This window comes from Saimiri boliviensis, chromosome 6 (assembly GCF_048565385.1).
Source record: "Saimiri boliviensis isolate mSaiBol1 chromosome 6, mSaiBol1.pri, whole genome shotgun sequence".
Taxonomy (NCBI): domain Eukaryota; kingdom Metazoa; phylum Chordata; class Mammalia; order Primates; family Cebidae; genus Saimiri; species Saimiri boliviensis.
The window spans coordinates 78,397,572-78,419,858 of record NC_133454.1 but is presented as its reverse complement, the minus strand read 5'-3'; the positions used below and the strand labels follow the sequence as shown (position 1 = coordinate 78,419,858).

At 46.8% G+C, this 22,287-nt stretch overlaps 3 protein-coding genes and 2 non-coding genes across 9 annotated transcripts in view; 2 read left to right on the top strand and 3 right to left on the bottom strand.

The window, feature by feature from the left end:
* Positions 1-7,255, top strand: part of DENND2B (DENN domain containing 2B) — a 120,174-nt gene extending 112,919 nt beyond the window's left edge. For all 5 annotated transcript variants that reach the window (XM_003919814.4, XM_074401066.1, XM_010341691.3 and 2 more), the window contains 6 exons: positions 1,363-1,540; positions 1,780-1,821; positions 3,080-3,191; positions 3,789-4,028; positions 4,890-4,976; positions 6,483-7,255. In XM_003919814.4, the coding sequence (XP_003919863.3) occupies positions 1,363-1,540; positions 1,780-1,821; positions 3,080-3,191; positions 3,789-4,028; positions 4,890-4,976; positions 6,483-6,517 (694 nt within the window). In that variant the 3' untranslated portion in view covers positions 6,518-7,255. The remainder of the gene's footprint in view (positions 1-1,362; positions 1,541-1,779; positions 1,822-3,079; positions 3,192-3,788; positions 4,029-4,889; positions 4,977-6,482) is intronic.
* Positions 7,256-14,122: 6,867 nt separating this feature from the next.
* RPL27A (ribosomal protein L27a) lies at positions 14,123-17,089 on the bottom strand. Its single transcript, XM_039470855.2, has 5 exons — positions 17,020-17,089; positions 16,575-16,638; positions 15,882-15,957; positions 15,098-15,272; positions 14,123-14,292 (listed from the first exon to the last, which is right to left on the bottom strand). Exons 1-5 carry the CDS (start codon positions 17,020-17,022, stop codon positions 14,164-14,166), a joined length of 447 nt encoding a protein of 148 aa, XP_039326789.1. The 5' UTR covers positions 17,023-17,089; the 3' UTR covers positions 14,123-14,163.
* Positions 14,404-14,534, bottom strand: LOC120364818 (small nucleolar RNA SNORA3/SNORA45 family). Its single transcript, XR_005579957.2, has one exon. It is a non-coding gene; the product is annotated as a small nucleolar RNA SNORA3/SNORA45 family (small nucleolar RNA).
* Positions 15,626-15,756, bottom strand: LOC120364819 (small nucleolar RNA SNORA3/SNORA45 family). The gene has a single exon (XR_005579958.1). It is a non-coding gene; the product is annotated as a small nucleolar RNA SNORA3/SNORA45 family (small nucleolar RNA).
* A 34-nt stretch (positions 17,090-17,123) lies between the features above and the next one.
* TRIM66 (tripartite motif containing 66) overlaps positions 17,124-22,287 on the top strand; it is a 72,230-nt gene continuing 67,066 nt past the window's right edge. The window contains exons 1-2 of the mRNA XM_074401063.1: positions 17,124-17,191; positions 19,717-19,857. The gene's annotated coding sequence lies outside the window, so the exon portion shown is untranslated. The remainder of the gene's footprint in view (positions 17,192-19,716; positions 19,858-22,287) is intronic.

Sequence of the window (22,287 nt, the reverse complement as noted above, 5' to 3'; positions counted from 1 at the left end):
CAACAAGAAGGTGGGTTCCTGGCAACATGTTATATACTCTTTTGGTCAAGGAATAATCCATCCCAAGCAGTGGTTTCTCTAGAGAGATCATTTGGACATTCATTAAGCCACCTTTATGTCAGGTGCTGAGAGGAGGGCAGTGAAGGAAAATCCCCTTTCTGGTTTATCCTCCACTAGGTCCTGAATCCCTGGGGTATTTCCTTCCGTATGTATGAGGGGGTAGTTGAGAGGAGCCCTGTAAAGGAACTCTCGATTGCCCTCATCGGGGCAGGAACGCAGGCCCATCCTCAGCCCAGAATAAGAAAGGAGGAAGAAAAACCAGGGCTGCTGACTTTTCCAGAGTGCCAGGGATTAGAAAGGAAAACTGCTCCTCACGTGTTCCCGTCACAGGCTCAGTGCTTCTGCATCTCAGTTTTGTGGGCCCATTGGGCCCTTGTGAAGAAATCCAGCCCAGCAGCTGGAATGAGCTGGGTACAGCAGCTCCATGAGGTCCCTGCTGTGTGCCAGCCACGGTCATTGTCAGCCAACAAAGCCCCTGACTGCCCAGCTTTGGTGCCCGGGTCTGGCCTGACCTTAATGGCTCTGAAAAGAGCATGGGCCATGAGGTTTCTTTTCTTGAAGGTTCTACCCTCTAATTCAGGGCTGAGCCTCCTCTTTGCCACCCGCCCCCCAGCCCAGCTCCCCTGGGACTGTGAATACAGCTATTGTTTCCTGTGGTTGCAGCTGCCTCTGAGCACATTCCAGGACCATTCTGGGAGGGAAGATCCCAGGGTCTTGTTCTTGTCCTCTTCTTGTCCTGGCCGGGTATTCAAGTTCTGCCAATTTAGGGTCTCAGAAAAGATGTCCTTCCTGTTCTGCTTGAGGTCTGCCTCTGGCTGGAGAGGGGAGGGGTAGGTCCAGCCAGCTCATGTTTCGTTGCTGATGTGTTAGGTTTTCCACAAGTTCTTTGTCCCTCTCACCTAGTTTTGGTGTGGGATAGGGGAGGGTACCCAGGATCCGCATTCACTGGCCCTAGGAGTTTACAAAAGCTTCTGCCTCCTCAGCCACAGGCCCATTGGTTTGCCCTCCAAACCAGAGAGACAGCACTTTTCCAGATCTTTGTCAGATGACTAGCCTGCGGGTTGCTGCATACCTTCATGGCTGTTTGTAGGTGCAGTTCCCAAAAAGAGTAGCAGTGTTGTCCTTGAGGCCCTCCATGGTGGGAAGGTGGGGACTTCACTAGTCCGCAGGGTCCCTGACCCCCATTAGCATTTTCGTTGCACTGGGAGGTTGAGGATTAAAGGCTGTCCTGAGCCTCCAGCAAGCTCTAAGGTCCTGGGCTTGGGCTCAGGTGCGCTGTCTATCTGTCTGTCTGCCCATCAGTACCCTCTCCAGCTGCTCCCACGCGGTGGTGGCCTTGCTCTACCCCTTCTCCTGGCAGCACACCTTCATTCCTGTCCTCCCGGCCTCCATGATTGACATCGTCTGCTGTCCTACCCCCTTCCTGGTTGGCCTGCTCTCCAGCTCCCTCCCCAAACTGAAGGAGCTGCCTGTGGAGGAGGTGGGCCACCTGGGGGAACCAGTAGGGGGGAAGGGTGGGGGGGGAAGCAGGTGCTGGGATCTTATTTGTGACCCCTGGGCCTCTTTACCAGGCTCTTATCCTTTCTCTGTGGGAGGTCTGTCCCCAGCGGGAGTTCTTCCTGTTATCTGACCCTGGGAACCTGGGAGGTCTGGAGGCCTGGCAGAGGGTACTGCGGGACTCACGCCCTGAGCCACTCTGCTAATGACTACTTTTCTCAGGCGCTGATGGTGAATCTGGGATCTGACCGATTTATCCGACAGGTAAGAGGGTGGGTACTTGCTAGACTCGGGCTCCTGAGCACGCTGTGCCGACACTCACAATACTCAGCCTTCACAACCTGTTTGTTGAGCTCCCTAGGTTCTATATTCACAGACTAGTCCAGTGGGGAGAGCTGGTCTTGGAGTCCTCGACCTCAGCAGGGCCTGCCTTTGCTGTGGCATTATCAGCTTCTGGAATGCAGCATGCAAATTCTAAGAACTCGGCCTGGGAGTCCACAGACTTGACACTGGGCTTTGCCTGCTTTGAGCCACATAGTTTTGGACAGGCCTCTAAATTCCTCTGAGCCCTAAAACAGATGTTGACGCCTGCCTTGAAATGTTGCCGGAGGTTACACAAATAACTATAGATGGTTACGTAATGTACAGGTTTGCAATCATTGTTGTCAACTACAAAAAGCCTTTGTTAGTTGTGGAAATCCTCCTGGCTCTCTAGAAAGGAGTACAACCCAGTGCTCTCCCCTGTGGGAATGTACTTACTGTCTGTTCCACTCCAGCGACAGGGCTGAGGACGCCCTGGGTACCAGGCATAGTGATACGGACACGGAAACACAATGTAGAGACGGAAACAACAGTCTAACTTCATTCCGGAAACACAGGCTGGCCACAGTCTCCCTGCTCCAAGCCAACTGTGCCTCCCACCTGGAGCTGAAGATAGAGGAATCGGGGAGACTTCATCAGCGTGCCCTAGCTGGTCCTGGTCACAAAGGCCAGTGAATGCCACACGGGCTCTACCACCTTTTTTGTTTTTTTTTTTTAAGACAGGGTCTCTCTGTCACTCAGGCTGGAGTGCAGTGATACAGTCAAGACTCACTGCAGCCTTGACCTCCCTGGGCTCAGGTGGTTCTCCCCATCTCAGCCTCCTAAGTAGCTGGGAGTACAGGTGCATGCCACCATACTTGACTAATTGTTTTTTTGTGTGTGTTTTGTAGATAGAGGGACCTGCTAAGTTGCCCAGGTTGGTCTCGAACTCCCTCCTGGGCTCAAGCGATCTTCCTGCTCAGCTTCCCAAAGTGTTGGGACTACTGGTGTGAGCTACTGTGCCTGGCCTTCTACCATTTTTTAATCTCTGTAACCTTGGGCAAGTTTCTCAGCCTTTCTGTGCCTCAGTTCCTCATGTTAAAATGAGTTTGATGATAGTGATCAGGGTATACTCAAGTTCTTCAAACAGGTCTTAGCACACAGTAACTGCTCAGTCAGTGTCAGTTATGATTATTGTCACTGTGCTTTCTTTCTCCTGCAGATGGATGATGAGGACACGCTGTTACCTAGGAAGTTACAGGCGGCTCTGGAGCAGGCTCTGGAGAGGAAGAATGAGCTGATCTCCCAGGACTCTGACAGCGACTCCGACGATGGTAAGGATGGTGCTCAGGCACAGTCAGCTCTGCTCCAGGCTCCCTCTGCTCTGGGTCAGGGACCCATAGGGCCAGAACTCTGTTTCTGTGCACCAGACCCTTTCTGGATGATGAGGCTCCAGCTATTAGCAAGAACTTGTTCTCAACTGCAGCACCTCTTCTACCCAAGGTGGTTTGGGAAGGAAAACCCAAAGACATGTGGCAACCCCAAAGATTCTTTCCCCCGGTGGGAAACTAATTATTCTTCCCTCTCAGGCCTTGCCTTAAGACATTGCAGGAGATGAAAAGAACTTGCTCTCCCTTGGAAGCCAGAAAAATCACGTAGGGTGAGGGATGTGAGGAAAGTGGTGCTCTGGTTTCTGCTTTAATTCATCCAGCAATTATGTTTCAACTTCCATGTTCAGAACACAGTTTCTGGCCTTCTGCAGCTCGTAGGCTAGTTACAAGGCCATGAGCACAAAAGAGAAAACTTCCAGAAAAGAAGAGTGGTACTGGCTGGAAGTCTTGTTGGGGCAAGGAAGATTACACCAGGTGAAGATTGAGGAAGGCTTTGCAGGCTCTTGACCTGAAACTCAAATATTTTCTTTTCCCTTCCAGAATGTAATACCCTCAATGGGCTGGTGTCGGAGGTGTTTATCCGGTTCTTTGTGGAGACCGTTGGGCACTACTCCCTGTTTCTGACACAGAGTGAGAAGGGAGAGAGGGCCTTTCAGCGAGAGGCTTTCCGCAAATCTGTGGCCTCCAAAAGCATCCGCCGCTTTCTTGAGGTTTTTATGGAGTCTCAGATGTTTGCTGGCTTCATCCAAGACAGGGAGCTAAGAAAGTGTCGGGCAAAGGGTAAGGCTTGGTTATTGGTTCTCTTCTCTAACTTTTTCACCCACAGCAGAGCTGAAGAACCAGGTACTGTGATGGAAGCTGTTGGATATGAGCTAGGGCCAGGCCTCTTAACATCCCTTCACGTCTGTTAAAAACTTCCAAGGGAGCATTCTTTTTCCCCTGTCCCAGTTAATGCCTTCACAAGGCCGGGCACAGGCTGAGCTGCACGGCTAGAGGTGGGACTCATCTCCACCTAGGAGCAGCATGCCATTGGTGGCCCACCCCCTCCTCAGATGCCCTTGTGTACAGAAAAAAGGAGCAGACTGAGCAATTTCAGGGGTTCTGAGAACCCAGGGTTGGGAAGTCCCTTAGAGAGTACTGGGCCAGTGTCGTAGGTTGGTGGCATTCTTCACTTAAGGCAGGTGGTTTTCTCGTCTTTTGTTCTTTCATCAGCTCACTCTAGGGCTTTTTCATCTCATCACAATTTTTCTGTCTAACCCCAGGGTTAGTATTTCTTCTGTTCTCCAATACTATCCATTTAGTATAACAACCTTTTTGGAACACATGGTAGAGTGGTCTGAAGGAAGCTAGAGATGTCCACGTGGGGCAGCTTTGAACTGAGAAGCAGCCTCCTCACCCTAGTGCAGCTTGGGAATGTGTACGGTGGGGGCAGGGTGGCAGCGGTGAACCCCTGTGAGATGTCATTAATGATCACTTTGATGAGCCAGTCCGAATTCTAGTAAGATGCTCCTACAGATCACTACCCCAGATGCTTGTGTTCTCCTTTTTTGGCAGCTGTGCTCCATGGTTCCCTTCATATAGGCCTCTCCTTCCCTTCTTCCAGTGACTGTTCTCTTCGCTGTGCCTGTTTCTCTTACCCAGGCCTTTTCGAGCAGCGAGTGGAGCAGTACTTAGAGGAACTCCCAGACACTGAGCAGAGTGGAATGAATAAGTTTCTCCGAGGTTTGGGTAAGTAGCCTTGTTGCTGATGAGGTAGATGTTCAGCAAGAAGGGAGGGGCTGGGGGAGTTGTGCCCCCTGGAATACCCTAAATCATTGTCAACATGTGTTATACTGGGCCTGTAGACAGAAAAGGATGTAGGCATCCCATAGTGAAGCGAAGGTTCCAGCCAGAGTTCCAAGGACATTTTGCACAGCAGTTGTCCTTCAGTATCTATCTATAAGGGGATTGGTTCCAGGATACCCAAGGATACCAAAATCCACAGATGCTCAAGTCCCTTCTATAAAATGGCATAATATTTGCACATAACCTTTGCATATCCTCCCATATGCTTTAAATCAGGCATCCCCCAACTTTTTACACAGGGGGCCAGTTCACTGTCCCTCAGACCATTGGAGGGCCACCACATACTGTGCTCCTCTCACTGAACACCAATGAAAGAGGTGCCCCTTCCTGAAGTGCGGCGGGGGGCCGGATAAATGGCCTCAAGGGGCCACATGCGGCCCACGGGCTGTAGTTTGGGGACACCTGCTTTAAATCTTTAGATTACTTATACTAGCTAATACAATGTAAATTGTTTTATTTTATTTTAGTGGCAAGGTCTTGCTCTGTCAATCAGGCTGGAGTGCAGTGGTGCAATCCTAGCTCACTGCAGCCTCAAACTCGTGGGCTCATGTCATTCTCCCTCCTCTGCCTCCTGGGACTACAGGCGTGTACCATGACATCTGGCTGTTTTTAAAATTTGTTTTGTAGAGATGAGGTCTTGCTATGGTGCCCAGGCTGGTCTCAAACTCTTGGGCTCAAGTAATACTCCCATCTTGACCTCCCAAAGTGCTGGGATTACAGGCATGAGCCACCACATCCAGATGCAAATAAATATTATACTATATTGTTTAGGAAATAATGATGAGAAAAAAAAAGTCTATATATATTCAGTATAGACACAACCTTCCATTTTTCCCCCCAAATATTTTTGATCTCCAGTTGGTTGAATCCATAAATGTGGAACCCATGGATGCAGAAATCATGTATACGGAGGGCCGGCTATATTTACCAAGTTGCATTACAAAGAGGAATCACAGGTTCTCACATACATCAGGTCTTTCTTTGCGCACTCCTTCCTGAGTAAATATGAAGGCCACTGGAGCCAGTGAGCCTTCCTCTAGACCATAACAGGTCTGCAGATGCAGCATTGTGAGTGCCCTTCCTGCAAAAACCTCCCGTCCCTGCAGGGAGCTCAGTCAGCCAGATCGTAGAATCATAGCATGTCTCTGTTTAAAGAGAAATGGAGACCAAAGAGGTTAAGTGGCTTGCCCAAAACCACACAGTGATTAATACCAGTGCCCTAATTACAGCTCTCATGTGTTTTCACTGCCCTGGATCAGATCACAGTTATAATCCAGTCTTCCTAATCCTTCCTCTCCCACAGAGAGGGCCAGGGCTACAAGGAGTAGAGGGAGTGGAGGTTGGAAGGAATAACACTGAATATTCTTTCTTGTCCTCTCTGGCCCACAGGCAACAAAATGAAGTTCCTCCACAAGAAGAATTAAGCCCCCTTCTCAGTAGCAGAGTCCAGTGCCTTGCAGAGCCTGAAGCCTAGGGAGAACGCCTAGCCCGGGACCCTCTGGGCTGCTATGGCTGCTCCGCCCCCACAGATCCCATCCTCCAAGCCAGCCCACCTCTGCCTTCATCATATCTTGGGATACTGTTTGTAAATAATCTGCTGTAAGCTTTCTTAACTGTTTTTGTAACAAGCAAGAGAATATGGTAAATATTTGTATATTCCCAAGGGGCCAGGTGCTTTCCTGTCCTGCCAGAACATGGATGAAGTTTTGCTGGGTGCTCGTGACTGGCCAGTTTTGTGCAGCTGACTGTCTCAGCCAAACCACTGATCTTCCCTGGAGGCCTTCGGCCGGCCTGCCTGCCTGAGACCCCTGCTGCCAGTCTCGGGCCCTGGAGAGCAGATGCTGTCTTGTTATGTACAGGAGGACCTTTTTAAAAAATCTTAGATTTTCTATTTTTTTCTGGTAGCCCCCATACCCAGACCCTCTGTTTTTAAAGGCCAAGGCCAGTCAGTCCCCATCTGTAGCGTGGTACCAGGCTCTTAGGCCTGGTCCTCTCATTCCTCATTGAGACGGTCAGTGTGTCATGGGAAGCCCACCCCCAGCTCTGCCAGTGCTCTCTGGGCCTGGCTCCCAGTCAGCGGTGGCCACAATGCGGTACAGGGCATCCCTCCTTTCCATCTACGGGTGTTCTTAATAAACAGTGTACAGTTGTTTGGGCCCAGAGCCTCGTGTGTTCCTTGGCTTCGTTCTTCTGGGAATGGGCTGGGACTGGCCAGTCGGGGACGAAACGCCATCAGGCAGGGAACCGAGTACTTGATGAAGGGGTTAGCTTCAGTGTGAGTCACTGACCTCCCCAAAATGGAGCGCTCCAGCCTGAGTTGCGTGACTGGTCGTAAGAGTCAGAAGATACCCAGTCGTTGCAGCAGGTCGGCTTTCCTTTCCAGTAGCCAGCTGTTCAGCCTGTGCTTAAGTGTTTCCAGTGTTGGAAAGAATGCTCTTTCCGCTTTGGCCCCATTTTTAGGGAAATCTTAACATTTTCCTCTTTAGCCTGCAGCCCCTAAGATGTCATTGGGTGTCCTGACGTTGGTGGAGTAAAGCCCAGCTAATGCCACCCCAGGCGTGGGCAGAGCCCTGACCCACTCTCTGTGACTCTTCCGTGTCACTCTGTGAATTGTTTTTCCATGGGAACCGTAGGTTTTCATACAGAAAGCTCTGCTACATTCCATGGAAGAGGAAGGAGAGAAACAAGGTGGGAAATAGGATGGTTTAGGCTTTTTACCCACCAAGGCCTTGGGAGAGTAGAGACTTTGCAAACTCCTAAGTGAGGCATTCAGCTGCATCTGTTTTCTTTGGTATTGTGTTTGGGTCTGATAGGATTTGAACCATGGTGTAAAGTTTTCCTGTGTTTCCACCTTTGTTGGTTTAAACAGGAGATGATCCGATCCTAAGTTTCCTTCCCCTCTTCTCTCTCCCTATCTCTGCCGAGGCCTGCACAAGCCCCAACCTGTCCATGATTTGGGGCTGCTGTCAGTCTCAGAGAATAAAGGGGAGGGTTTGTCTTCTGGTAAGGCAAAGTCATTTTCTGGCTCTGCCGTTTGCAGGGACGAGGACAGGGATTGAGACCTTTTGAGTCTTCAGTTGAGATCAGAGAAGACAGGATTACAACCAGAAGACTCAGAGTGGGATGTAGTTCCCTCCAGAAGTCATCACTGTTAACTCAGCCTGGGCTTAGGACAGTCATAGAAGCAGATTCCTTAAGAAAAATACGGATTTCATTCCTAAAAGGTACGTGCACTCTCTCTCTCCCTTCCTCCCCCATGCTCCTCCACCCCTGCTGTTCAACGTAGCTCCAAAGAACCTTTACATATGTGATCAGATCACAAGATGTATATGTGTAAATTCTTTATTTGTAAATTTTGTTGTTGTTTTTAAATTTGTATTAATGGGGTCTCACTATGTTGCCCAGGCTAGTCTCGAACTCCTGGGCTCAAACGATCCTCCTAAAGTGCTGGGATGACAGGCATGAGCCACCATATCCAGACTTATTCATAAATTTTGCCACTTTTATATACCTTTAAAATATAGTATACCCTTGTGTGAATCCCAGAGTGGTATGTCCCCCCCCCCCCCCCCCCCCCCCCCCTGTGGCTGCAGCTCTCGTCCCAATCAGGAAAATCAATACTGGCATATAATGACATAGAATAAATAGGCTGCAAGGGCCCACAGAGCTATTGCCATGGCCAAGGCCCAGCAGCCTTATGGGAGAGGAGGCTGTGTACAGTGGGCCTGGTTTGGGGTTCACAAAAAGTATGCAGGGCTTCTTTCCACATTCTTTCACATGATCTCTGGACCTCTAAACCAATGATTTTCAACCCTATCAGATCCAAAGATTTTTTTAATAGCAAATATTTGTAACTCCCTCCCTTACTACCCTGAAGTAAAATTCAAAGATAATATAAGCTACTTAAATATACCTTAACTGTAATATGAAAGGGGAGAAATAAAAGAGAAATATGGAAATGTTTTTGTACAGCTGTACTAGATCATCAGATGCCTATACTGCATATGCAGATGGAGAAAAGTGTTGTATCAGGAACTCAGATCCTACTGAGTAGTTATTGGTGACTTTTCTGCAATGAATGATTTTTGGTAATGTTCTGAACAAAACAAAGTATGAGCTTCCCCTGATTTAAATAGCAGAATCCCAGACAACTGAGAAGTATATGAAAACTGCAAAAACAAAAAAAACAACTTTTGGGTTATCTGTAAATGAAGTTAGATTTTAAGTTGGAATTTTCTTTGTTGTGTATGACCAACTCATCTATTCCAAGATATTTAGCATCCTGGTCACTTCCCCTCCATAACTGTGACAAAAAAAAAAATGCCCCAACGTGGCCAGGTGTGGTGGCTAATGCTTTTAATCACAGTACTTTGGGGGGTCCTAGGTGGGAGGATCATTTGAGCTCAGGAGTTTAAGACCAGTCTAGGCAACATAGTAAACATTTCTTTCTTTTCTTTTTTTTTGAGATGGAGTTTCGCTCTTGTTACCCAGGCTGGAGTGCAATGGCGCGATCTCAGCTCACCGCAACCTCCACCTCCTGGGTTCAGGCAATTCTCCTGCCTCAGCCTCCTGAGTAGCTGGGATTACAGGCATGCGCCACCATGCCCAGCTAATTTTTTGTATTTTTAGTAGAGACGGGGTTTCACCATGTTGACCAGGATGGTCTCGATCTCTTGACCTCGTGATCCACCCGCCTCGGCCTCCCAAAGTGCTGGGATTACAGGCGTGAGCCACCACGCCCGGCCCCATAGTAAAGATTTCTTAAAAAAAAAAGAAAAAAAAAAGCCCCACTGTTTCTAAAACACTCCCATAAAAGATGGTATTGTGGCCATTGAGAGCAAGTGTCCTTCAACAGTGGCTTTCTGACAACACTGGGGCAATTGCTCAGGGACAACAGTGCTGTCTCCTCTACCAGGCAGGGAAGTCCCCTCACCTATAGAAGTGTCAGCCCTCTTATATTCTGTAATTAAGTTCTTCTAATGCAGGACAGGCTGCCCCAAGACACTGTTCTAAATGCTCTGATAAACTGTAGTCTTGAAATAAGTGTTCTGGGCTTTTTAAAAAGCAGTATTGTGAAGAGTTGCCCTTAAACAGTATTAGTTAAACTCTGACTCACATTGGAATCTGTGGAATCAGGGCCCATCTTAGTCCATTTTGGGTTGCTATAACAGAATACCTGGACCTGGGTAAGAAAAGGTTTATTTGGCTTATGACTCTTAAAGATTAAAGATTAGGCAGCTGTACCTGGGGAGGGCCCTCAGGCTGCTTCAACTCACGGCAGAAAGCAGAAGGGGTGCTGGGTGTGTGCAAAGAGATCAGGTAGTAAGAGAGGAAGCAAGAGAGAGAAACTGAGGAAGCCAGATGCCTTTTAAACAACCTGCTCTCCATTCCCAGTAGAGTGAGAGTTCACTCACCCCCACAGGAAAGCATTAATTTGTGAGAGATCTACCTCCACGACCCAGACATATCCCAATACACTCCAACTCCCAACACTGCCATACTGTGGGTCAAATTTCAAACCACATTCAAACCATAGCACTACCCGAGAGTGTGATTAGTCACAGCTCAGTTAAATTTTTGTTAAAACATGGCTTTTCACATGCATACTTATATCCTACTTTGTACCCAAAATGACTTACAGGGATACACAAACTGGGTATCTGAAACAAAGTGGGAATGAGAGGAAAATAAAAAATGGGATGTAAAATAGAACCAGGAATTAAATATACACTTTAACCTATATTCTTGCCAAGGGTGCTACACAAAATACATTTCTAGAGCCAGATAATGTGGTATGCATTCCAAAACAAAATTGCCTGTGGAGATGGGGGTGTGATTGAAAAGGCCATGAAAACTCTTGAAAGAGAAAATACTACTTTTCAGCATTGGCAACTTCTGGTAGGCTTTTTTCCCTCCATTTATATAGCTTAATAGAATATGCATTGGGTTGAAAAAAAATAAAAAGAAATTGCACCAAAACATACATCGTCTCCTTCATTTCTCTAAGCTCGTAAGAGGAAATTCCTTTTGTGTTCTTTTAGACTATTTCCATCCGTGTACAAGCACCTTATTTTTTAGCCTAAAGTGCCCTTGAACGTGACTGACACTCACTACCTTTCAGACAATCGAGACAAATTCTGGAGGCTCCTATCTTGAAAGTTTACGTAAAGGCCACGCCCCTGTTCTTAAACGCACCCCAAGCGGGGCTGGAAGTGCCGCGAGGTTAGACGATTCCTCCGCTTGGAAGGGGATCCACGGCGGCTCTGCGACCAGGGGTGGAGCTGAACCTCCCGCCTCGCCCAGGGAGGTGTCTCAGCTCGCGCACCACGGGCTGGCCCCACCCTTTCCGGAAATGGCTGAGCGAGCCCAGACACGTGCCCGCTGAGGTGCTTCCGGTCTGGGGCGCGGGGGAGTCGTCTCCGGAAGTAAAAACTGACACTCACCGGAAGTGGTTCTCAGGGGCAGAGGGAAGCCCTCAAGTTTTGTCCATGTCGTGGGGACGTCGCTGAGGTCGGACAGTGCTGATGAAAGTGGTCGATGGAGCCGCCAGGCGGGCGCCGCACAGCTTCAGCCCGCGTTTTCGACTTGCCGTCGGCCCCTGGGCTGTGTTCTCGGGCTAGTTAACCGCTCAGTAGTCTACCAGTACATTTATTTGAATTGAAAACTGGCCTGATTTAGCTGCCCCTGACGAAGACTGTTTTGCAAATTATGTGGCAGACATTTGTGATAAAATTAAGTTGTACCTGCAGCTCCCAAGTTTGAAGGCAACTATATTTAAAGCATATATACCTTAGACCAGAAATTACATCCTTTGCAATTCAAGCTTTAGCCAGCCACTAGAAATCGCTCCTATGAGCCTCTACGAATACAGAGCCGACTATTCAAAGCTTAGCAGTCATGAAAAAATTTTAGTAAATGTGGGTTCCAGAAAGCACTGGCATCGGTGGACTTAGGGCTCAAAACTATTTTAGTCTGTTCTTCACCACATAGAACAAAGTTTTTAGAACTGTTTAATTAGTTATAACTTCTGGTCAATGAACAAGCCAGCAACAAATCAGCATTTATTTCCTAGGCCAGGGATGGCTTATGGATGCTAACAGTAAACTCCTGGGGAAGAAGGTAGCCTTTAAGGACTAGCGATCCTTCCTCCCAAACTCTATCTCCTTCCCTGCCTCATCATTTTGTGGTCGGCCCCACTCCAGTTCCCGTCCATTATGCCTTCAGAATCGTACCTTTTCCATACTCACTCCCATTTCCTTGGTTGTACCTCGACTCCTATTGTAGTTGTCCTTCATGGCCTGGCCAGTCTCTCACCACCACTGCACTTCCTATTTACCTAACCTTCCCCAATCAGTTTCCTGAACTCGTCCTGCTATTCCCTCTGCTTGGACCAATTTCCCACTGCCAATCCCATGGAGGCTGACTCCATCTGCTGCGGTAACAGTTTTGGACTTAAGTTACTAAGTCAAACACAAAAATTAAGTGCATCGTTTCCATTTTAATCTATGCAGTCCTCAAGTAGGCAGTTTCACCTAAATTTTAAAAATGAGGAAATTGGATCAAGCCTAAGTCACACAGGTATTGGGGTAGAGACCAAGAATTGTGTCTTTTAATTCATCATTACTGATCACCTTATTGTGGGATCCTTAAACTCAGGTTCCATATTAAAAGTGCTCTATGGGTCCTAATGGACAGCACTTATTTCTAACCTTTTCTAGCACAATGGAAGATACAAATCTAAATGATACATGTTATAAAATGGTCCAACTGAATTGAGGTTTCACTACTCCTTTGTGATTCTCCTATTCTTATGTAAGCCAATTCAGTGTTTCTCTGTGCCTTATATTTGATCCCAAACATCCTCTAAAGGTTGTCCCAGACAACCATGGTTCCTAGCTCTTGCATATTATGACCCCACAGAGCACTAAGGAAATCTCCACCAACTGAAACCCATGAGTTAACTGCCATCTTATTTGCCTAGCGTTTTATACTGCATTATGTTGGGTCAAAAAAGTACGAAAGTCAGGAAGAACCCTAAAACTTAGCAAATTATAATTTACCCAAAGATCTATGAGGATCTTAATTGTAAACATGCACTGGTCACCATCAGTTTTCAAACAGCAAGAGGCACAAATCCTAGAAAACCTTATTTCAATTTCTGGCCTTCCCTGCTTTCTCAAGATGCATTTCAGACTAGAAAAATTAACAATTTCAAACCCACTATGATATACAGAAAAGCCCTGGCATATTTAAATTTCAGATGGCTGGACCTCCATCTTGAGATTCTGATTCATCATATTTTGGATGAAAAAAGAATTAGGATCAAAATTAAGGAGCCACAGGCTGAGCGCAGTGGCTCATGCCTATAATCACAGCACTTTGGGAGGGCAGGGTGGGCAGATCACTTGAGGTTAGGAGTTACGAGACCAACCAGACCAACATGGTGAAATCCTCTCTCTACTGAAAATACAAAAATTAGCTGGGCGTTGGGGCATCAGCCTGTAATCCCAGATACTCAGGAGGCTGAGGCAGAAGTGCTTGAACCCAGATGGCGGAAGTTGCAGTGAGCCGAGATCAGGCCCTTGCAAGACACCATCTAACTTAAAAAAAAAAAAAAAAAAAAAAAAAAATTAGGAAGCCACTTGGAAAAACCTTGGGCTGACGAATTAAGTCTTAAAGGACCACCTCAATCCTATCACACTGCCCCTCTTTGGAATGTGATCCATCAAAAAGGAATCTTTCCTTTGACCCTCATCAAACAATTAGGGTACATTCTCCCATTTACTGTAAAATTCAGAGTACAATACATGCAGGCATTTCAATGATCAACAGGTATCGTTCTGACTTTATAAACAGAAATGTTTAACTGGCCAATGACTGTTAAGTGTTGGTCCTATCTTTACCATATACTTTCAGAGGAGCCCATGTTTTCATACCCTAAGTACTACAATATTTATACCCAATTTCATACCCAATATACATAGGATGATGTAGAGATGCCCACTGAATGACCTATTCATACCACAAGGAACAAGTACTCAGCATTTAATGAAGCTCCCTCTATGTGGCCTCAAGCCACGAGGACACAGGCCCCCCCGACACCCTTAATCTTCTCCTCAGCTCTTCTGCTGAAGAATTTGGCCTTGACGATGACAGGCTGCTTTGGGAGCTTTCCCTTGCCCAGAACTTTGTAGTAGCCCTAGAACAGAGAAAAAAAAGTTTACAATACACTGTGGAAGGTACCAACTGCCTGTTGGGTATGAGGAATGTAGACTGCCAACCCACTTTCTAAAAACCCCAGGGAGGGTATGTATGTTTCTGATCTGGGCACTAAGGGGGGCACCGACTGCCCCCCCCAGTGAATCAAGACCAGTAGATTCTCTCCGAGTACTCTAGCACACCAGGACAAGAGTTGTGTCAGGATGTGACTCTAGCCTCGGCAAAGCATAATCCTCCTTTTCCTGCTAAAATACCCCAATATTAAAGCAAAAGAAGACAACCACATTCCTGACCACCAAAACTGCTCTATGCACATTAAATAGGCTGGGAAGTGAATTTAAAGCGTCCCTAGGGTTCTGGCCTCTTAAGACTACGCCCATTTTTATGGGAGATAAGACTGACACAAGGACCAGAACCCACAAGGACAGACAAGACACATCTGTTTTAGGGGAGAATCCCTTCAGATAATGTATAGCACTGAGTATCAGTGGAATATATTAGGATTCTATTCTGTAGGGAACATGAAAAGTCAAGAGCTGTGCTCTATCAGAACCAGCTATAGTTCAAGCAGGAAACGCAAACATGATACAACTGGGGAATGACAGCAGGCACTGAGTCTGATGGGGAAATACCTATAATAATTCTACCAAAGGTAGAATCAAGGTCTGTCTGCTAGGTAACTGGGAGCACAGGTTATATTCCAGGTAGGAGATTAAATGGATTAAATTAAGCCAGAGTTTTGCAAGGAAGTATGGAAGTATATAAAAACAACATCCAAAACTTACCGATCGCACCACATCAATGATGGGAGCAGCCCCAGTCTTGTTTTTAGCAGCATTCACCCGTGTCTGCTCACTAACCAAAGTCCACAGTTTGTCAAGGTTGACAGTTGGGCAGAAGCTCTGGTTCCTCTTTAAGTGGTAATGCCTCATACCAACTTTCCCAAAGTAACCTGGGTGGCTAGGAAGAGATAACAACCACCTTCATGCTCATTCCAATTAAGATGCTATGTTTAGCATCTTCAGTTACCCTCCCATTACAGTGTAAATTGTTCACTCGTATAGGGTAGTGTCAGGCACATGATATACCTGTTGAGCTAAACAAATCTTTTAAAAACCACCAAAGACTATCATGAGAAAAAGGCTATTCTTATTTCCTGCAGGATAAGTCACCGATAAAATCAGAGGCAGGGATAAGACTAAAATTCAATTCACATAACAGTGCTCTATGGAAAATCTACATACTGCTATAATAAAGGTCTTCTGAATAGCCAAAATTTATCATCCACTGGTTTGTGGGTAAGTGAGTGTGAAGCATGTCTCTAACCTGGTGGCTGACTGTGCCATAAGGCTCACAGCCAGTGAATAAGGTCAGCAGTTTACTCTTCGAGGACTCTAGCACACTCAGGCAATAGCTGATACCCAAGCGTGACTCTAGCCTCGATGACAGGTTCTCAGTTGTGTTAACTTGGTAAAAGCAGTAGGCAAGACTTGCTTCTGAACTTTTTTGTTTTAAGCCCTGCCCCTACCTCCCAAGCTGTGTCAGTAAAAGCACTCCAAGGACACTTACTATTTGTCGAAGTTGATCCTGTGATGATGCATACCACCAGCATTACCACGGCCTCCGGGGTGCTTCCGGTGCTTGCCTGCAGAAATACAAAGCTACATGGGGCCACGCGTGGTGGCTCAGGCCTGTAATCCCAGCCACTCGGGAGGCTCAGGTAGGAGAATCGCTTGAGCCCGGGAGGTAGAGGTTGCAGTAAGCCGAAAAGTTCGCCAATGCACTCTATCCTGGGCCAGAGTCATGACTCTCAAAAGAAAAAAAAGAAAAAAAAAAAAAAAAGACCTACATGCCCCCACCCCTAGCCTTCTCATCCCTCTCAATACTTCCTTGCACAAAAGCAGAGCGTTTCCCCAGACTTCTGTGCCCCGCTTAGCTGTTCCCATCCTACCATGCCGGTTTCAGCACTGCGATTACTTCAGGATTCCGGGTGAAACATCTTTTCAGGGTCCACATCACAGCATTCCCACAGTATTCCACGTCTTCAACTAACCCAACACCGTGCCTGCTCAATTCCTATCACCCCACTGATGTGAAATTCTCTAGAACTGAAATACTAGAGGATCCTCAGGAAAAAAATCAACAGTTGTCCGACTTGACCACAAAAAGGTCTTATTTTAACCCACTACTAGGCTACCTATTTCCTGACTTCCTGACCCGAAGAGAGCCAAAGGCCCACCCCGAAGGGAAGCCGGCACTTACCGATGCGGCCGTGGCCGTGGCTCACGTGGCCCCGAAGTTTCCGGGTCTTCCTCAGTCTGGATGGCTGCGTGGAAAAAGCTTAGTGGTAAGGCCTGAAGAATTAGGGGGTAGAAGGTGATGCCTGCCAGCTGAGATGGGCCTGTAGGCCTGTGGATCAAGGACCTAACTTCTGGAGCACTCGGCAAAGTTTAGAATACCGATCCGCCCAGGGCCATGCGGTCTCACAACGGTAGCGCCGGGGCCCGCGTGTCCTATAGATCCGAACCGCGGGCCGGACACAAGACTCCGGGAGGCCCGCCCCGGCCACCCTGCCATGCAGGCGGCCTTGCGCTGCCTGGAAGCCCAGACCATGGTCCGGAGTGGATGACTAGGGGCAATGGGAATACAGCTTGGGCGGGGAGGTCCATGCCGGCAAAAAAGAGGAGACAAGAAACGAAACACCTACCATACTGGCGGCCCAGACGAAAGAGGAAGGCCGTTCCAAGTCTCGCGAGATATCGAGCACGGGAGGGCGGGGCCAAGTGCCTCACTTCCGGCCAGGGAGGCCGGGCTTCGGGCGGGGCTTATTGGTCTCGCGGGGTTGCTGGCTTGTTCTTCGCTTCTTTCTGCGAGTGGTGGTTAGTCTCAAAGCGTGTCCCGGTGGTCTGGTGGCCGTGAACGGTTTCGGCGCAGCCTGTTGTGCCAGGCTTGGAGGCCGAGAACTGTTGAAGAATCGGGGCTAGAGGCTCTGTGCTGCACGCCGCCTGTGCCTGCTTGAGCCAGGCCCTGTCCTGGCGCCTTGGCTGGGGAACCGCCTAAGCCGACCCTGAGGGCCTCGGTGTCTCAGCTCCTTACCAGTTGCGCCAGCTCTGAGTCACCGCTCGCGTTGCCCCAGTTCTTAGTGGTCTGCCCGGGGCTGGTGATAGTGGCTGCTGGTTTGTCTCCCGGCCGCAGTGCGAAACCACGAGGCCGTTAACCCTCTGTGTGCCCACCGGGTGTCTCGCTCGGTTTCCTAAATCTCGGGCAGCTCCCAAAATGCCTCCTCCCCCTCCCACCCTCCTGAGTGGCACTCCGGTTTCCTTTCTGTTTTGCCCGTCTGCTATCATCTTGGTTGTCCTCTCAAGTTTGATCAGCTTGCTGTGCTTCAGGGATTTAGGTGCCTGTTGGTTGCTTTATAGTCCTTTTAAACGAGACGCTGTAAATACTTGTTATAAACGCTGCATTTAGGCCGGGCGCGGTGGCTCACGCCTGTAGTCCCAACACTTTGGGAGGTCGAGGCAGGAGGATTGCTTGAGGCGTGGAGTTCAACACCAGCCTGGGCAACATAGTCAGACCTTCGTCTCTACATACAAAGTAAATAAGTAAAAATAAATGCCATAATTGAATTTTCTCCAGAATCTACGTAACACGCCTGTGACCCTTTCCTGGACAATGCGGACATAGTTGCTCGCTTCCCCTCCTGTACCACCACACAAAGAACACAATCTAGTACAGCCCTTATGTAATTTATTGATCTACGTTTGTCTTCCCTACTAGACCTAATTCCTTCTGTGGTCAAGGATTGTTTGCTTTTTTCCACGCTCAACTAGTGATTGTTGAGTGAATAAATGAACTTACCCTTTCTTCCCTGTCTTCACTTAAGTCGGTTCCTTCAACCAGGGTTCAAGATCCCAACCCCTTGCTAGTCTATTAATATATCCCACGGCAAAAATCCCATCCTCTTATTCTCTGTGCGTATGTGTGAGTGTGTATTCATTTTTCTTTGTCTTGCCCCCTTCCGCTAAAATATAGTTTAGCTAAAATAGCCTAAACTCTCTCATGTCTCTACTACTCTTGCCCTTTCCTTCATAGCAATGTTTCCCAAAAGTCTACAAATCCTGCCCATTTGTACCTTCCCATCATCCATTGTTTACTGTAATCTAGTTTACAGCCTACAACTTCAATGGAATTGCTCTTACTAATGTCATTAATGAAACAGTTGCCAAATTGGATTTTTCCTATTCATCATACCACTTGTTCTTTCTACTGTGCTTTAATCTGTTGGCATCTTTTTCTAGAGAAAGTCTCGCCTTCCTCCTACTCTGGTCATTTCTCAGTCTTCTTTGCAGTTTCCAGCGTGATCCACCATTTAAATGTTGATGTTCCTCAGCCTTTGGTTCTTGTCCTTATCTTTTCACAGTACATGATCTTCTTGGGTGGCTTCGATTCACATCCCTGTTGCTGAGCTCAACACCCATATGGTCACTTAATTACTGGTTAGCATTCCTCAGACATTCTACCAAAGTAAACATATCTAAAAAACTCAATCTTCCCTGCTCACTGGTGCCTTCTTTATTTTCTATCTTGGTGAGTGGCACCATTGTCCACCTAGATAATGTAAATTGTCCCCAAGCCTTCTCTTCCACTACACTGCCACCCTATCCTTTTGTCTCTATCTCTCTCCAATGTGCTTCCTCTGTTGTTTAAGCCTTAGTACTCCTGCCTTCATTCAGGCCCCCATCATTTCTCTTATCTGGAGTTTACATCACCTCCCTTTGTTCACTCTGCCTGCATTCTAATCCTCCTCCAATCTTTGCACCCTTCACACCTCCACCAGGTTATTATTCGAAAAACATGACTTTCATTCTTTTACTTACTTGATTAAAAGTTCAGTAGTTCCTTATGACCAACAGAATATAGCCCACATGCCTTTCCAGCTTTAACTCAGCCTTTCCCATACGAAAACTTTGTACTGCAACGATGCTTGGTATATCCTGTCTGCATTTTTGCCTTTGCTCATGCCATTTGCCACTCCGGAGTGCCCATCCTCTTCCTGACCACGTGTCCTGAATCTTCCTCAACCTTTAAGACCCACCTTATGTTCTACTTCTTCCCAGAACACTTCAGTCCACAAGGATAACAGCCAGATTTTCAGAGCACTTCGCAGTTTACAAAATGCGTCTGCCTTAGGATTCAGCACTACCAGCCTCATTTTATGGGTGAGAAAACTGAGGCACAGGAGAATTGAGTGACTTGCTAGACGCTGCATCAATTGTCAAATACAGAGCCTGGGCGTAGCCTTTTGTCTTCTCTCTTCAGATCCCCTGCTTTTGTCTCTGACCTCACAGCAATTATGGTCTTCATCCCTCCTTCAACCTTAATCACATATTGTATGTGATTCCAGCAGGAAGAGAGGTGTTGAGAGAGGAGGCGAGGTCAAAGAAGAGATCATCCTCTGTTTGACATCAAAACTGGCCAGTAAGTGCGTAAGAGATGAGCTCGGTTACCTGGAACCTACCCTTGGGAAGATAATCCGTCAATGGAGGTAAGCTGGAAAGAGCCTTGGGAATGGAAGGGAACCATCAGGGGTATTAGAGCTGGGGCCTACAGTGAGGACCATGACAGCAAGGGTTGAGGTGGGGTTCTGGGTGCTGAGACACTCCTCCTGGATAGTTTTCCAGGTTCCTTGGTTATGGAGGAGCTACCAGCTGAACAGAAGGCCTCCCAGAGTGGACCCAGCACTCCCCGTTGGGCTATGTGCTCACCTACCATTTTTCTCATCAGTGGTTTGCTATCCTGGTTGTAGAGGGAGTACCCTGGGTAGTTGTCTGGCTCAACCCTGTTTTCTGTCGAGCTCCTTCTCCTTCACAAGGCAACCACGTGACTTAAATACAAGCTTATGTTCATTGTGTGTGCCTTTTCCTAGGTTGGCAGAGGTTTGAGAGAGCAGAAAAAGCTGAGTTCTCTATCTGCAAAGTGGAGTAGCAGCCAGATATTTGGCATTAGGTGACCTGTCCCTCCCAGCTAGGCACATGGGGCATGACCCTTGGCCATGACTCCTGAGGGGTGTCCTTCACTGGGACATCTCTTCTGAAGTACAGCATAGCCTTGTGTACTGTATCAGGCACCTGGGCTTCCTCAGAGTATGAGGTCCTCAGAAAATCCCTGAGAAATGAACAGAAGAGATGACAGCAGACAGCAGCCTGGTGAGGCAGGCAAGTGTGCTGATCTTTTGCTTCCCCAGGCCGCTTCCCAGGTGGCCTTGGAAACACATAATCACCAGGTCCCTCTTCCTTTGTCTCCTTGCTGGGTTCCTGAATTCGACATCAGTCCTTCAGATAGCAGCAACATCCTGGATGGATCCAGCTCTGTTTTCTTACTCTCCATCTTTAGATGTGGACATTTGGAAATATTATGTTTCTTTTCTTTTTTAAGTAGAGCACTGTTAAATCAAGATGAGAAGAGGCAGTGTTTCTGCTTTTTTTTTTTTTCCAAGTGAGAGAGAAAAACTCAGAGATCCCAATTTATTTCAGAAAGAATTAAAAAATTATATATAATAGAAAATAGTCCGCTGGCCAGGCACAGTGGCTCATGCCTGTAATCCCAGCACTTTAGGAGGCTGAGGCAGATAGATCACTTGAGGTGGGGAGTTTGAGACCAGCCTGACCAACATGGAGAAACTCTCTCTCTACTAATACAAAATTAGCCAGGTGTGGGTACAGGTACCTGTAATCCCATCTACTTGAGAGGCTGAGGCAGGAGAATCACTTGAATCTGGGAGGTGGAGGTTGCAGTGAGCCAAGGTTGCACCATTGCACTCTAGCCTGTGCAACAGGAGGGAGACTCCATCTCAAAAAAGAAAAAAAAGAAAAGAAAAGACAGTACAGCATGAAAGAAAATTTTGAAAAAAATCTTAGTATAAACACCTGAAATCAAAAGAAAACCATGATGCTGTTTTCTTTTCACCTTTCAACCCTTGTATACATGGAGACATAGCTGTCTGCAAAGTTGATGATCATAGTGTACAAATCCCTTTGTATTCTGCTTTTTATTTAATACCATGGCAGTTTTCCATATCACTACCTAGTCTTCATGATTATTTTTAACAGCTGAAGAGTAACTTATTTTCAGCATGTACTATCATTTATTAAGCCACTTTCTTATGTGTTTTGTTTTTGAAAAAAATTCTTATTCTTTGCTCTTAGAGACAATGAGGCAATGAACATTTGTGTATAATTTTTCTTTTTCTTTTGAATAACTTGTCTAGGATAAATTCCCAGGAGTGAGATTGCTGGATTATAGGATGTGAACGGTTTTGTAATTCATTTTACGTTGTTCTGTATTTTTTCCAAAAGGATTGTGCCAATTTATGTACCGGCAATATGTACAGTTTCCAGTTTCATTTCAGCCTCCCTAGTCTTGGGGGTTTTTGTTTGCTTTTATTGGTAGTTTTTTGATATATGGCATTTAGAGGAAATCTATAGGATTAAGGCAGATTTTTCTTCAGCACAAAGTAAAAATAATTTAATTGGAAGATTAGGAATTTTTAGGAGTCTTTCTTTCCCATGTTGGATACTTTGTTCTATGTGGCAATTATATTCCTAAAGCTTTGTTGGAAACTATGGTGGAAAACCTTGCTGCCATTAAACTCTGAGTAACGAAATGTGAAAAGAGAAATTCTAGAGTCTTTGAGAGCAGTTTATACAATAGCAGAAAAAAGAAGGACTTACATATTTGGGTTTTAAATTAATTTCACAGGATAAAATTAATAAGAACACAGAAACTTGGGTTCATTTCCTGGTTCTGTTTTTTTTTTGTTGTTTGTTTGTTTTTTTTAAAGGTAGGGTCTTGTATGTTGCCCAGACTGGTCTCAAACTACTAGCCACAAGCAGCCCTCCTACCTTGACCTCCCAAAGCACTGGGATTACAGGCGTGACCACCATGCCCAACCTCCTGGTTCTGTCTTTACTAACTG

Bases quoted from the DNA above. Each gene is read 5' to 3' on its own strand.
- RPL27A (XM_039470855.2), bottom strand. The intron at 15,958-16,574 runs GTAAGTGCCGGC...GTATTTCTGCAG, and splicing joins CCACGGCCACGGCCGCATCG to GCAAGCACCGGAAGCACCCC. The intron at 14,293-15,097 runs GTAAGTTTTGGA...TCTCTGTTCTAG, and splicing joins TCATTGATGTGGTGCGATCG to GGCTACTACAAAGTTCTGGG.